The sequence below is a fragment of the Morone saxatilis genome, unplaced genomic scaffold (assembly GCF_004916995.1).
Source record: "Morone saxatilis isolate NCDOM2014 unplaced genomic scaffold, NCSU_SB_2.0 Contig8, whole genome shotgun sequence".
In the NCBI taxonomy this organism is placed as follows: Eukaryota; Metazoa; Chordata; class Actinopteri; family Moronidae; genus Morone; species Morone saxatilis.
The window spans coordinates 13,759,764-13,774,999 of NW_023340257.1; the positions used below are offsets into that span (position 1 = coordinate 13,759,764).

At 40.5% G+C, this 15,236-nt stretch overlaps 2 protein-coding genes across 2 annotated transcripts in view; both read left to right on the forward strand.

The window, feature by feature from the left end:
• Positions 1-2,445: 2,445 nt before the first annotated feature.
• Positions 2,446-7,398, forward strand: aipl1 (aryl hydrocarbon receptor interacting protein-like 1). Its single transcript, XM_035680537.1, has 6 exons — positions 2,446-2,550; positions 3,913-4,092; positions 6,066-6,254; positions 6,422-6,598; positions 6,693-6,834; positions 7,199-7,398. Exons 1-6 carry the CDS (start codon positions 2,446-2,448, stop codon positions 7,396-7,398), a joined length of 993 nt encoding a protein of 330 aa, XP_035536430.1.
• A 3,304-nt stretch (positions 7,399-10,702) lies between these two features.
• Positions 10,703-15,236, forward strand: part of trarg1a (trafficking regulator of GLUT4 (SLC2A4) 1a) — a 14,810-nt gene continuing 10,276 nt past the window's right edge. The window contains exon 1 of the mRNA XM_035680005.1: positions 10,703-11,327. Coding sequence (XP_035535898.1) covers positions 10,920-11,327 — 408 coding nt within the window. The 5' untranslated portion in view covers positions 10,703-10,919. The remainder of the gene's footprint in view (positions 11,328-15,236) is intronic.

A 15,236-nucleotide genomic window follows, 5' to 3' on the forward strand; every position in this document is an offset into this window, starting at 1 on the left:
TAAATGAACAAATGCTTCTCTCCGTGTGTGTGTGTGTGTGTGTGTGTGTGTGTGTGTGTTTGATGGTTGCAGGGCTGGGGGGGTGGGGTGACCTTGCAACCCTAAATCGTGACCCCCACACTGCTCTTTTTGCATGTGCGTCTTCCTTCCTGCTAGGTCAGCTCTACATGTCAATCTAACAGCAGGGAGAGAAAGAAGGATTTTCTCTCTCTCTTTCTTCTCTCTCTCCCTCTCTCGCCCTCCCTCCCTCCCTTGTTCTCTCTCACCCTCTCTGAACCTCATTCGCACAGCAGGAGCACAAAAGGTTTACACATTCATAAACATTATGCTATGTGCGTATATGTTGTGCGTCATGGAAGGAGCCCTCCCCCATACATTATGTATATGAATGAATGGCTTTTACACAGGGAACAGCTCCTCCCCAGGAAATCCATGACTGTACTTTCCAGAAATAGAGTATGACTTGCTTAAAGTGGAACTAATGCATCAGCGACGGGTTTCCAGCAGGGCTAAATATGATGGAGATCGGGGTGTAGGCCTACCTCCCACTGGCAGGACTGCTTGGAGCTGGACCTTTTCTCAAAGACGTATGTGTATGTGGTTCAGTAAACTGGCACATTTGATTTCCCACGCTACAATGTACATGCAGCAAATTCAGATATGCACGCACATACACACATACACACACACAAATGCAGCCAGACACGCATAGACAGAGCATTAGAGAAAGGTGTAGGCGTTGTGACGCAAGCATTATGAGTCACTCCGACACAAGGCCTGAGTTACAACACACACCATTGTCATAGTATTACCTCTCCAACAGGTTGGATGGATTGCTGCCCTCCCTCCACTCCCAGGTAAGAAAAACCAGGGAGGATGCTGACACAATGTAAAAACACCAAACCAAGACCATGTTCAGCACGAGCCTCTTCTCTCACATTTCTAATTACAGACAGGGGTCTAACAATGAAGATTAATCACACTTGTTATCAGTTTCTTTTAAACTCACTATTTGATAATGATGTAAAAGGCTGTAACTATAGCAACACAAACCTGTCACCCAAGAGAAGCCCAGTGTTTCCACAGAAAGGGATGGAGGAGCAAAAATACCAAAAGAGGAGAAACAATTTACCTGTTATATTAATTATTTAAGCATACTGTTATTAATATTATAATGGTATTGGTTATGAATCCACCACCTCACCGTGCTACTGCCTCTGCAGGGTCATAAAGTGAGAAGATCTCCAAGTCCATTCAAAAGTATTATTTGTGTAGCCCATTATCACACATCTAAAGGCTTTACTGGTCCACATTAGCAACTATTTCAAATGGTCAAGATGAGAATGTCCAACTCCTGCTGCACTACCAACCTCTTCCACAAGAGAGCATGCAAAGCGCTCATGGCCTGTGCTTGGAGAGCTGCCAAGTACATACCAAACTGTTGCCCAATCCTGTTTGTCACATCAGTGGAAAAAAGGCAAACTTGATAGTATGTTTCCAAGGATATAGAGGTCTTATTTGAATAGAGATAAGACAGCAGCCTTGCCTGATAATTCATGGTGAAATACCTATCCCTCCATGTTGCTCCACAGAGGAAACACAAAGCTGTAAAGTTATACAATTGCGAGCAGTGCCAAGGTGCAGTTATGGGGTTTTCTATTTGTGCAATTAGTACGGAATAAGGCATTAACACTGGGTAATGTTTGAGAATAATTGCCTTCTCAAACTGCTTGCAGACTTTGTTAACAAACACTACAGGAGCCTTAGATTACTCACTCACACACACACATACACACACACACACACACACACACACACACTGCCCAGATGGGAGACAGATGTTTAATAGACAAGGTCAAGGAGTCCATACAGTAATTGTCTGCTCCACCATTTCTCAGTATTCTCGGCGTTGTTCGGATCACCACATCCACATAAATCCAGGAAATTTCCTCTGGAATGGAAACCATGTCCTACTCTCACAGACCTATTTGTGTTTGTTTTCTTTGTCTCTCTCCCTCACACACACAGACACACACACTTTCATTCTGGTCTCATGGTACATTCGATAGGGTTGGAGTCATCACCACACAGACAGCGACACGACAATCTATATGAGCCACTTCCAAAAACTGAATCCACTTCACGTTTCTTTCTTTCCGACTCTCCGTTTCTCCTCCTTTCTGGATGCTTCTGAAGTTCGACAGTGTTCGAGAAAGTGCTGATGATGACTGATACACAAAGCGACACAGAGATGATGAAACATAAGGAGAAGTTTCTAATCTCATTATCTCTGCCTAAGCTAATCCACCAGGAACAGCACCTCCAAGTCATCCATACTCTTTTATACATGTTGTACTCCACACATCATACACACAGACTTACTCATTAGATATATATATATATATATATTCATGGTAATATAATACCATACAAATAAACAAAAAGATGTCGGACGTGCAGGATACGATGTTGCTGGGCTCAGAGGGAATCAAGAAAACCATCCTGTATGGAGGGACCGGAGACATCCCAAAACTCACTACTGGGGCAAAGGTACGGTAGGCCTTCAGGACTTTATTTACGCTTTCTGATAAATATAGAGCAACACTGATAGGTATACACCAAATATGTGTCCACAGCTTCTTCACAATACAGTCCATTTACAGTGCAGTAAATACTTCTAATTAAGCCATATTTCAGATAAACAGTATCGGTCTTTCTTTAGGACAAATTGGGGAGAGGATTATTAAATATATATCTCACAAGGCCAGTTTTAATGTTCTAAATCTAATTAAAGGAAGAAATAATTTAATTTAACATATGCACTGGATTATCAAACTGTGCACAGTATCATATGACCATGGAGTTTTTCTCCAGACTGTGGCAGAATAGTTGCAAAGCATCAAGAAAAATAAAGAATGCCCAAACAGAGGCTCTATTTATTTATTTAGATGTGCCATTTTTTTCTAAAAAATTATCCAATAAAGCTGTGTTTGTTGTATGTCCTCGAGGATCCTTCTTATTATGCACAAGACTTAAAGGAGCAATGAGTAAGAGACAAATAATAAGACTATTATTGGCCTGTTGAAAAGCATGACCGGGATATATTCCGCAAATATTTAAAGGGTTTTTGTTCAATATGCATGGCTTCATTACTTGAGATTTATGGATTTCATTTTCCTGACAATGTTAAGCCTTTGCAACTGAAGAGAATGTGTGAAGGAGGCACATATATGTTGTTGCAATTCCCACTGGCAGGCAGTAGAGGTTGACAGAGGACATATGTCACTCAATGCACCTTTAATGAGAACAATATTTACAGATCTTAATCAATGTCCTTTGAGCCATCTGCATCACGTTTGATAAAATTAAACCTTAAGCCTCACCTTCTTTGAGACAGTACCTTGTTTGAAATATGAAACCCTTCTTGAATTTAAAAAATGGCTTCATATTTCTTGGAAATCTACTTTTTATTGTTCCCGGTGGTTCCATTTGACATCATCCTATAATTTTATAAAATCGCTGGTCCTGTAAAAGGAAGGTACTGTCATTGTGAAATATGTGAAAGAGCAGTTTTTGCACCACAGTGTGCACACAGTTCTGGGGGATGGTTTCACTTTCCTTAGACGTTATACAACCACGCAACCTTGGCATGTCTGTCCTTCCTCTTGTCTGTCTGCCCTGTTGAATAACTGAGCTGTGTGAAGCTCGTGACATAACATTTTTGTTGAGACTAATGTGTTTTCTGCCATATTTCAACAAAACACGTTAGCTTTGCCTGTCAGTGAGTTTTAACTTGATACAACTTTCCCTCATGTAATTTCATTAAATGCTAAATGCTTGTCCACAGTGTATAGTTTAAACAAGCTTTTTTTGTATGTAGTCCTTCTCTCAATTTGGTTTATTTCACTCCAGGTGACATTCCACTTCCGCACCCAGCTGTGTGATGATGATCGTACAGTGATAGATGACAGCAAAGTGGTGGGGACTCCCATGGAGATAGTGATCGGCAACATGTTTAAACTGGACATCTGGGAGACCCTGTTGGCCTCCATGAGGATTGGTGAGGTCGCTGAATTCTGGTGTGACACTATTGTGAGTGCTACAAAAAAAACAGCTAGTTTGTGTTTTATTTTTCTTTTGTGTTACCTCTCGTTTGATTTAAAGCACAGTGCATTATAGTTTGTCAGTACAAATCTCTTCTGAGAAGTTTGACTGTTGCAAATGTGGAAGTTATAGACCCTGCTTACAATAATAAGCAACAAAACAACTCAATAAGAAGTGCTTATGTGCTCCATTATACATTTAAAACCTAGACATAAAGCACAGGCATCGCACCTAACTCTCCCCTTCAGAAAATTATGATAATTATGATAAAAGCCAGATAATAACAAATAATGTATCACAGAGGAAACATAGAGCTGGATGGGTTACTTAAAAGAACTTGAGTAGAAACACACATCATAATAATAGTGTATGCGGTTTATAAAAAACATTCATGTATTAAAAACACTGATTCAATTTCAGTTTAGTTTCACTTTGAATTCCGTGAATAGTAATATTTTGTCTTTATGTTGTTTCTGTGTGACAATGTCCTATTATGAAAGCTGTTGTCTCATACAGATATCAGATGTATACATATATATCTATTGTTATGAAGCAAACATACTTTCTCGGAATATGTGTTGATGCATATGTAATCTATAATTTGTTATGTCTGGTCTTTGTGTGTATGTGCGTGTGTGTGTATGTGTCAGAGACAGATGGGTTGAGGCATACTGTCATTAATCTGCAGCAGCCTCAGTTTTCCCTAATCGGCTCTGATTCGTGCTGAATCAGCACTACTGACTCCCCTCCACTCTGATTAGATTTGATGGAGCTTATTCACTCCTCTGAACAACATGGCTGCACCACACGCTCCGCTGAATATGTAGTGCAGTATCACTCCCATCCAGCGGAGGGCAAGGTTGCCATACTAAACTAGGAGGAAATAGACTGTAGATAATGTGAAACAACTCATTTATGTTTAAACGATTGATCTGTAATCAGTTTAATGCAAAATTAGATCAGATGTACAGTATAAAGAGAATCATGTATATCACCATGTTACTCTTGACCAAGCATGCAACCATCTATGCACTAGGGGTAATTTTTCTTGTTTCTACTTTCTACTACTTCTACCTTGTTAATTCAAATGCTAAATGCTTAATTAATTCCTGTCACACCTGGAATAATAATTTGTCAAATTTGTAAGGGAGGTGAAAAACCGTATTCAACCACTAAATCTACAAAAGGAAATCTTTACAAAGTCCAAATAATAAATGTTTTCACATTTTTATTTGGCTTTTTTAGTTTCTCAGTTCCAGTGGTAAGCTGTATATAAATTCAGAGACATGTTCAGTTAACAAGGTAACAGGGTTGGTCCTTAAAGGGCACACTGATAAGGGTGCAAGGTAAGAATGAAAGGAAAACCCACCATAAACATTTATATTCTTTATATACGTTTACAGTCTATCTATAATTCTTTTCATCCTGCCATTCTGTTCGCACAACATCTATTGTATGTCTTCCATCCTGGAAAAGGGATCCCTCCTCTTCCTGAGGTTTCTTCCATTTTAATCCTGTTAAAGGAGTTTGTTCAGGGAGTTTGTCTTTGTCTAATCAAGAGGATATGAATAGAGAGTGTTGTATGCTGTACAGATTGTAGAGTGAATTTGTGATATGTGATATTAGGCTATATAAATAAAAATGACATGACACATTATTTCTCTAATATTGTTAATCTCAGGTTTGATTTGTGGTTTGTAATTTAATCTCTCCATAAGCTTAAAAGCTAAAACAGAGAGTAATGATGTGATCTACAGACAAATCCAGGAGCTGCTTCATAAGCAGCGAACAATGGAACAATTCATAAGATTTTAAAGCCTGCAGTTACATGATAGTAACTGCACTTTTTTCAGAGGATCAAATATTAAAATCTCAGTCATCTTTCATTCACAGAGTAAGATCCTTATTATGTAGTAATTCTTTTTTAAATGTTGACTCTTGTGCTCCTCTGTTCTCTCCAGCACACTGGCGTTTATCCACTTGTATCCAAGAGTATGAGGCGCATAGCAGAGGGAAAAGACCCAGTTGACTGGCACATCCATACATGTGGTATGGCCAACATGTTCGCCTACCACAGCCTTGGCTATGACGACCTGGATGAGCTGATGAAGGAACCAAAACCCCTCTACTTTGTCCTGGAACTGATCAGGGTGAGACAAATATGTGTGGATATGTGTCAAAGGGAAGCTTCCTCAGCAAGGAAGAACACACGAGGTGTAGTGTACCAGGACAATTCAGTGACAATAGTGTTTTAAACTACCACAATTGACGCAAACTAAATAACCCAACTCCCATATATATGTGTGTGTGTTGACAGGTCCACCACCCCAGTGAGTACAACAGGGAGACGTGGGCTATGAGTGATCAAGAGAGGCTGAAGGCCGTTCCTGTGCTGCACGGTCAAGGGAACAAGTTATACAAACAAGGACAGTACCAAGAGGCCACACAGAAATACAAGGAAGCCATCATCTGCATCAAGAATGTTCAAACAAAGGTGATTGCATCAAACAAGTGGTCCAAAACGGAATTGTACTTGCTCCTATAAAACAGTATGTAAAGACATGGATCTGAACTACTTCCTCCTTCAGGAGAAAGCATGGGAGGTCCCGTGGCTGAAGCTGGAGAAAATGGCCAACACCTTAACACTCAACTACTGCCAGTGTCTGCTGCGCATGGAAGAATACTACGAGGTCATTGAGCACACCAGCGACATTGTCAACCAGCACCCAGGTTTGGCACTGACATACACTGTAGGGTGTGTGTGACTCCACCAGCATGGAGTGAGGGGTTATGTAGGCATTTCTAAAACATAAAGAGTTTTATTTTTGCCACTTTGTTGAACAAGGAAACAAATACGATTGTCTGTTTTAATTGTAATTTATAATGATCCTAGGTTGACTGACTGTAAAGACTTTTATCTCTATACTTACCAATAAAAAAACAGGAATCCTGAAGATAAAATACTCTCAAATTGACCCCTATTTGAGAGTATTTTGTGCATCTACATTTTGGGAAGCCCTGCTATAAAGCTGTAGATGTCCCAGACATGAGTTCCTGCCGTCAAACGTGTATGTGTTTATATTACGTCCTCCAGGTGTAGTGAAGGCCTTCTACCTACGAGGCAAGGCCCACATGGAAGTGTGGAACGAGGCAGAAGCCCGGCAGGACTTCAGCAGGGTGCTGGACCTGGACCCCGGCATGAAGAAGGCCGTCAAGAAGGACCTGGCGGTGCTCAACATGCGCATGGAAGAGAAAAACCAGGAGGACAAGAACAAGTACAAGGGCATGTTCTGAGCGGTAGAGACTGCAGCAGAAGTTGGAGAACAAGAGAAGTGATGGGCTAAAGAAGTCAGAAATCACTGATCTCCATGTTTCATTTTACATTTAACCACCACACCCAACTCCCTGAAGTGACTTTCACTCCCTTATGAAACCCTAAACCTTTCGACCTGCCTTTTCTCTTTCCTCCAAACCATGACTGAAACAATCTATAATATAAATATAATATATATATAAATAAAGGACTGTTCACCCTTCCAGTGTATTGAGTTTGATTAATATTTAATTCATTTGTTTTATTGTTATGTGCTGTTTGTGTTGATTTTATATTGTATTACTTTGTTTAGCAAAGCCGAAAAGATGTACCTAAATGCAAACATTATGAATGCATTAAGTGATTGAAGTGAGAATAATGACTACAGTTTTTTTTTTTTAAGGAACAGTATGCTAATCTGCATTCTTGCCAAGTGTTAGATGAGAAGATTGCTACCATTGTCTGTATACTATCTGTAAATGTGTAGCTGGAGCTAGCAGCTGCTTAGCTTAGCTTAGCATAAAGACTGGAAATGGGGGAACTGGCTCTCTCCAACAAAATCTGGGCCAACCAGCACTATTATCAACATGTTGATTAATGAGTTTGTGCGTGATGCAGTGGATTTGTTATTTTTAGTCTTGCCTACGGCGGTTCCCTTGTTTAGCAGTCTTTACTGGCTGTAGTCTCATATTTACCTCATATTTATGGGGGTGATGTCAGTCTTCTTATCTAACTCTCTGAAACAGATGGAATAGGCATATTTGTCGTGTGTTAAAAAAAAATCATGCATCCAGTCATCTACCCCTGACTGACTGCCACTAATACATTGTTGTGTTTATGTCCCACCAGATGTTATGTGAGCCAATGGCACCACCATCATTGCAGCTTTTTCCAAAACACTACTGCCACTCATTCTAAATAACTAAATACAAAGAACTGAGTAGTGGCTATGTGTGTTCGTATGTGTTATTAATAGGTACTATAGTAAAAAAAAAAAAAAAAAAAAATGTTTAACAAGTTATACCAAGTCACCTCTCTGAGTCCTGTAAGCACATTGCCTGTCCACAAGGTGGAGCTCTGCCCACAATTATTCTGTTTCAACCTGAACCCTGTTGGAGAAATTACCCTGAGTCCTGAGCAGCATTCTCAATTTCCTGAAGAGTCTAGGGGCTCATAAACACGGGCTAAATGATCTGTGCTGTAGGCCATACACTGCTTCCTTTGTACATCCTGAAAGAGAATACTGCAGAGTGTTTGTTTCACAGTGGGGAGGGGCAAAGCTTTGACAGTGAGAGAAGCAACAAGGAATAAGACACAGGGGGGGTTTAGGGGAATGCACTGGAAAAACACATTTGAATGCACTTATGTTTGTGCTGTGGGATAAAATTTTAGATCAATAGCATGACATCAGAGCGGGAGCTCAGTTTCATTCAGAGAAATCCCCCCCTCCTCATCACTACCACAGGTCACAGTGCAGTGTAGCAGTCACTTTGGGAAATGAGGCTGACGCTAATGCACCAGTCTAATGATGAGCAAAATCAATAGGAGCAGATCAAAAGGAAAAAAGAAAAAAAACCACGAAAAAATCGTGGTTAAACATTGAAGCCATAGCATCCAGCCCCTTTACAACCAGCTTTACTAATGCGCAGCAGTGCCTGATCTGAGGCAATTAGTTGAACAAGGAGACTAAAACATGTGGTTTAATACAGCACTCATTGCACACTATATGGAATTTATTGCTTATCAGATCCAGTAGGCTGAATATCCAAAGTGCTGTTTAGAAAATGGAAATAAAAAAGAGATTTGTGATGTAAGGCTGCTAGAAACCAGCCCCGGACTGAAACACGACGTGGATACAGTAGCCTGAATTCTGCATAGCTGGCTCTCCTCCATAAACCGCTGGTGCTGATGTTGGGAAGAAAGGGAGGAGGAGGTGGGGGAGGAGTGGGAGGTGGTGGTGGAGGAGGCTCCGCGCCAGACTGCCCTGCTCCAACATTTGATGAGTCAAGTTAGCCAGAGAAAGCCAATTTCACACCGGAAGTACGAGCACCGTGTATTCAAAATAAAAACCTAGAAATGGAGGGAAAGGAAGGTAATAAACCAATGTATATGACTTTGTGGTGGTCTTTAGCCTGTACTTTCACTGTTGAACAGATTGCTTTGCAATAAAGGTATACTATGATTCTCTTTCATTCATTTTACGTTGCATTTTTCCCCATTCATATAACATTGGGACTTTTGGGGGTTCAGATTTGACATGTGGACTAACAGAAGGAGCTGTATTCTGAATGAGTCGGCCTACTCGCTCTACCTTCTGAACTGTATACACAGAAACCTTATAAATGCAGAATATTTTGTGATTTTACATGTGTTTCCTTCAATATGAGCACAGACGAGTGTTTTCCAAGAAATTCTGTATGTGGGGGGAAAAAAGACACACCCGATGAAGTGTACATGCCACAAAATAAATAAGTTAACATATAATAATAACAATATACAATATAATAATAAATACAGTTAAGACATAGAGGATAAATAAGTCTTTAAAAGTGTTTTAAAACAGGACAATGTTGATTCCAAATGAAAGGTTATTCCAGAGCTATGGATCCCTGACAGCCACTGCCTTCCACAGACAGGGTTTAATAAGAACAACAACACGTATATTTTGAATGAATACAAATGATAAATAGGGTATATCATGTATCGGTTAATTATTGTCACATACTGTATACTCAAAAGCCACTTGTTGGCAAATGAAGCTTTTATTTTGTGTTTAATCACCGGAAGTGTGCTGTTGTAATGTAGATAACTTGACACTGGTCCCAAGTTGTGTACAGTCACTGTGCTGCTGCGGCGTGGAGACAGAGTAGGAGAGGGATAGAAGGTGGCTCATTTGGGGGGTCTGCTGTGAGAGAGACGTTTCACATTCATCCTCCTTTCTTGAGAGAAGGAGAGAGACTACGTTCAGGCTACTTTTCAAAGAACAGACAGACTTAAAGGAAAAGTGGTGGGACTGGATCAAGGCGTGTGACTGGAGCTCCTCTGAATGAATTGTTCCTCCTTGGATGTATAAGAGAGGAGGAGAGGTTTTCTGATCTGAGCCCCCCCTTCGGCAATGAGTCAAACGGCGGATGTGAAGGAAGGTGAAGGAAAGTGATTGAAGAGGAAGAATGATGTGTAGAGGAATTTTTCATCTCCTCTCTGATTTTATTCTTTTAAGGATTTGATCTGTTACAGCAGAGCTTCTTCTTTTTTCTTTCATCTTTCAGATAATCTAATCTTTATCATCCCACCACACCTCGGCTTGTGATCACACTCCTGGTTATTAAATCAAAGTTGATCCCAAAGATTAGTTGTAAAAACTTGCTTTGTATTACGGGATGTCGGTGCCTCCTGGCTTATAATCAATTTTGAAACTAAGTTTCGTTTTTGCTTTTTAAATAGGTACTATCTATATATACACTCCCTTTCTGATCTAATTCCACACCACTGAGACTTGAACATGGCCATCAACACGGACACCGACTTCCTCAAGTCCAACTTGGGTGAGGGTGGAGGAGGCGCGCCGCCAGCGGACTCCCATGAGACGGAGCAACTCCTGGCGCTGACCACCGAGCCCGGAGGGAACGGGATGAAGATGTCCACCTCCTTCACGGTCAACATGGGCGGCGATAAGGGCCTGGAGGCCGACCAGAACGGCCACAGCGTCGCCGTGAGGTCGGGCTCCGCAGGTCAGCTGGCCGCCGCCGCCCCCCTCTCCCCGTCCAAGGTCAGTCTGAGCCGCTCCTCCACCGGGAACGCGACCGTGCAGGAGACCCCGAAGCCCAAGGACTACCTCATCCTCGTCATCATGTCCTGCTTCTGCCCCGTCTGGCCCGTCAGCATTGTCGCACTGGTGTACTCCATCATGGTGAGTGTCACTTTACCAAACTGTCACTGTAGAATAGATCACCAAAACTATACAGTCCCCCCAGCCCCACCCCCAAAAAGAGCTGCAGTAGTCTATTCTGGAGGAAAAAGTGGGACAGCAGAGATGGAAAAAAGATGTTTTGTCAATGTGATGGATGTACAACATGATCTAGTATCAGCATCATCCCAGTGCTGGATGCTGTGGAGTAAAAGCCCCCGTATCGAAATCTGAGAGAAACAAGTAGTCCATGAGTTGGTGGAGAAGTCTGGAGGAGAGTCAGTTTCAAACTTTATAAACTTAAACAGGGATAGTCAAGTAATATCTTTGTTGAGCGCTGTGTAAAACTGAAAAATATGTTTGACATTAACATAATCTGGTTCAGAAATGTCTAGTCTGCATAACTGACAAGATGCTTCCCAAGACAGCTCTTAATTTCTGTTTCTCTCTTATTTCTTTATTTTCTTCACTATTTTGTTCATATGAGTTTGATATTTGCAGAAAGTGAGAGTGATATTTTAGAGAACAGGGATGGTAATCAAGCTGCTTTGATTGTATATGACACTTTTTGATTGATTAATTATTATAATTTAAAAAAAAATGCTGTGACAGGTGACATCTTAAAATTTCTTAATTTGACAGTCCGAAATGTAAGCGTATTCGGAACAGATTAAAACAGCATATCAACCTATCTTTGAGAGGGCAGAATTGATATTTGGTGTTCACTGGAAATCACAATCAATAATTAATCAATTATCACAATATTGTAAGAGATCACTGATTCATTTTCTTCAGCCCGCGTGAATGGTATTTATTTAAACAGCCACCAGAGTCTGCAGAGTGTAAAAATCAAATTTCATCCTTTGAGAGACACATTTATGAGGGGAAAAAAAGTTACGAAAGCTGTTTCCAAACAATTCCATCAAAACCAGAGAGGCCCTCGGATGCCACAGAACACTTCTGATCACGTCTGATCTCAGTGTCTTATCTGAATATGGATATCTCAAAAGTCCTCTAAATGTTGCATATTCATGGAAAGAAAATTGCAGCAAGTGCAGTGCAGTTGAATATCAGGGTTTGCTGGAACGCACGCACACACATACACTCTCTCACACACACACACACACACCTAGAGCTCAGTGCATCATTAGCTATCCCAGTGCTGAGGCTTTAAGTGATCTCAGGTCTGCTGCTGCCACTCAGCTGCTGGTTGTTCTGGTTTAGAGGAGCTGACACTTGATTAATCCTCTCACCCAAAGTTTCAGGATGCAAGAAATGCTGACACAAAATGCAGCTGAGACACTGAAGTCTCAACGGGCAGCCAGGGATGCTTAATATGCTGCTACTGTTTAGTACTCTCCATTCAATCAATGTTTTCTGAACCAACTACAGACCTTTCACATGGTCCACACTCATATTGCAGCAAATGTAACTGAGTGTACAAGAAGTATGTTGATGCTCTACGATAAAACTGAAAGCTGCCACTTTCTTGTTGTCACCCTGCACAGTGGCGAGAGGTCTGCAGTAAAAATGGTGGCGTTACGGCCGTGAGAGCTTGTAGCTTATTTCAATCATCCAGTGCAAGAATGTCCTAGATATCAAAGCGATAGATTCTGAATTTAGATGTGTAATTATACAAACGAGGTGTGAAGGTCAAGTGTAACTCGAGCAGAGAAATGTGTGTCAGTTTTGTGTTTGACAATTACTTTATGGTTTTTAAAAAGCTACAGATACTGGCAGCATTGATAAAGTCAGCTATACGTCATTAATAGTGACCCTCAATTCACTTTGGCACACATATTGTATTAATAAAAACCTATAAGTTACGCAATATGCCAATAATACATAGTGGCATTACAGCCTGTCCATTTAGCTGATTAGGTCCACATTTTGTCTTCAAATTTAGTGGGCGTAAGAAGATATCAAAAAGTATCATATTGCTATATTTTATTTTGTGATAATGTATTGATTCTTAAAGATAATGTATTGATTTTGGTGTTGAAACCTCCAACTGCTTGATATAAGAGATGTATAACGTAAACTGAGGGCTATGATGTTGGATGTAACAGGGACTGTGATAAACAAAAATGCAGATCCCACTGCTCTGGTACAAGTTAACTTTTTAAATGTTATACTTTGACAGTTTTCCTAAAATTGTATTTTCTATTTTTCTAAATCACAATATACTGCCTTGCTTACAGTATATAGCAATATATTGGATTGTAACTCTTGCATTATGATATGCATAATATCGCCGGATCATCATATCGCCGGATCTTTGCCAATACAGTCCTATACAAAATACACTTGTGCAAGTTGATGCAGTCAAACATCCTGCAAGAAGAAGTCCCTACAAAAGCAGGAGGCACATGATAACTATGTATATGTATGTCCGATGTGAAAAGCTTTCAAACTCACTTTATGTGAAATGAAAACATGTCACAGTTTTATGGGATAAGAGCTGCAAATGCAAATGGCTCAATATTTATTTCAGTTCAAGTAATTACAGACATAACTTCCGGCCCGGTGATCAGTAAGATATATATTACAACTTTTTGTACTGTGTGTGTGTATGTGGCTGCTGCACTGATAAATCATACTAAAGCCATTTGTCTTTTGGTACTAGCGAGGCCCTGCAACTATTTCAACTACAGACTCCTTTAGTGGGATTATGCCTCATTCCAGGTCAGAGCTATGGTGGACAGCATGTGTGTAGAAATGTTTTGTTTATTCAGAAGTTCAGAAAGGTTTTTACAGCCAACAATTAATTGTAAAATCTATGATTATGTCAGTCAAAATTCGGAATTACGCCAAAATGGGATGCTATTTTAGAGGAGAAATATTTTTGTGTGAAAATGTAATCTGATAAAAAATATATATATAGGTGATATTTGGTGACATCTGGTGTTAGGTTTTAGGTTTTGTGGAACAGCAACAAACAATTCAGTTTGGTTTCTTTACAGCAGGTGCACTGAAGACATATTAAGTCTAAAGTGAGAAAACTGAACCCACACAAGCGGAGAGAGTTTAGGGCGTGTAAACTACAGGAGTGCTAAATGAAATATATGACACAATGAAGGTTTGTTTACATCCTGGGGTCAGAGACAAAATATAGAACCAATTGAGGGTGCACCACCTTCATTGCAGCAAGCTAAGTGTGAATGACTCAGAGAGGCAGTGTTACATCTGTAAGGAGTTTCTCAAATCTTGAATGTTGTCGTCATGAGATATCTAGTTGTTTGGATTTTTATAGAGAATCAAAAGCCAAAGAAAACAAAGTTTACAGAGGAGTTAGAAACTACATAATTTGTCGGTGTTGGTCACCCCCCTTGCAAACGCAATAAAGACTGTGAGGTGCACATTCATGTGAAAAATAACTTTACGCATTTGGCAAAAACAGTGGATCATCAAGATCTGTCACAACAAAACAAAACCAACTAAAGTGTCTTGTTTCGTTGGAACTTTTGTGTGTTGGAGCCGGGAAACAACGGCAGAGAAGGCGATCTGTACCCGAGCAGCACAGATAAATACAGCTTTTGATTGGACTTTGCATTAAGCACCTGGCAGTATACCAGGAGTCTTTTAGTGGCATCAGTAGTAACTCTGTTGTGTCAGGATTTTAACTCCTGTGGTGGATGGCAGCTTATTGGCCCACGCCATTTGTGTCTTTCAGCGCACTTTACATCTGACACTGTAGAGCAGCCAACACACAGATCTACAGAGAAACAAGGCAAAGGCAATGCAGTAAACCCATTAGTTCTGTAATATCACTCCTGTGGGCACTACACACCAAGGGGAATATCAAGCAGTATCCATGAGACTGCGTGTACTTCCCTGAGCCATCATCATGAACCCACTGACATTCACAAGTCAGCCGCTTGCTAATGGCACGGAGAGTGTGTGTGTGTGTGT

Bases quoted from the DNA above. Each gene is read 5' to 3' on its own strand.
- aipl1 (XM_035680537.1), top strand. From the start codon at position 2,446: ATGTCGGACGTGCAGGATACGATGTTGCTGGGCTCAGAGGGAATCAAG. The intron at 4,093-6,065 runs GTGAGTGCTACA...TGTTCTCTCCAG, and splicing joins AATTCTGGTGTGACACTATT to CACACTGGCGTTTATCCACT. The intron at 6,255-6,421 runs GTGAGACAAATA...GTGTGTTGACAG, and splicing joins TTGTCCTGGAACTGATCAGG to GTCCACCACCCCAGTGAGTA.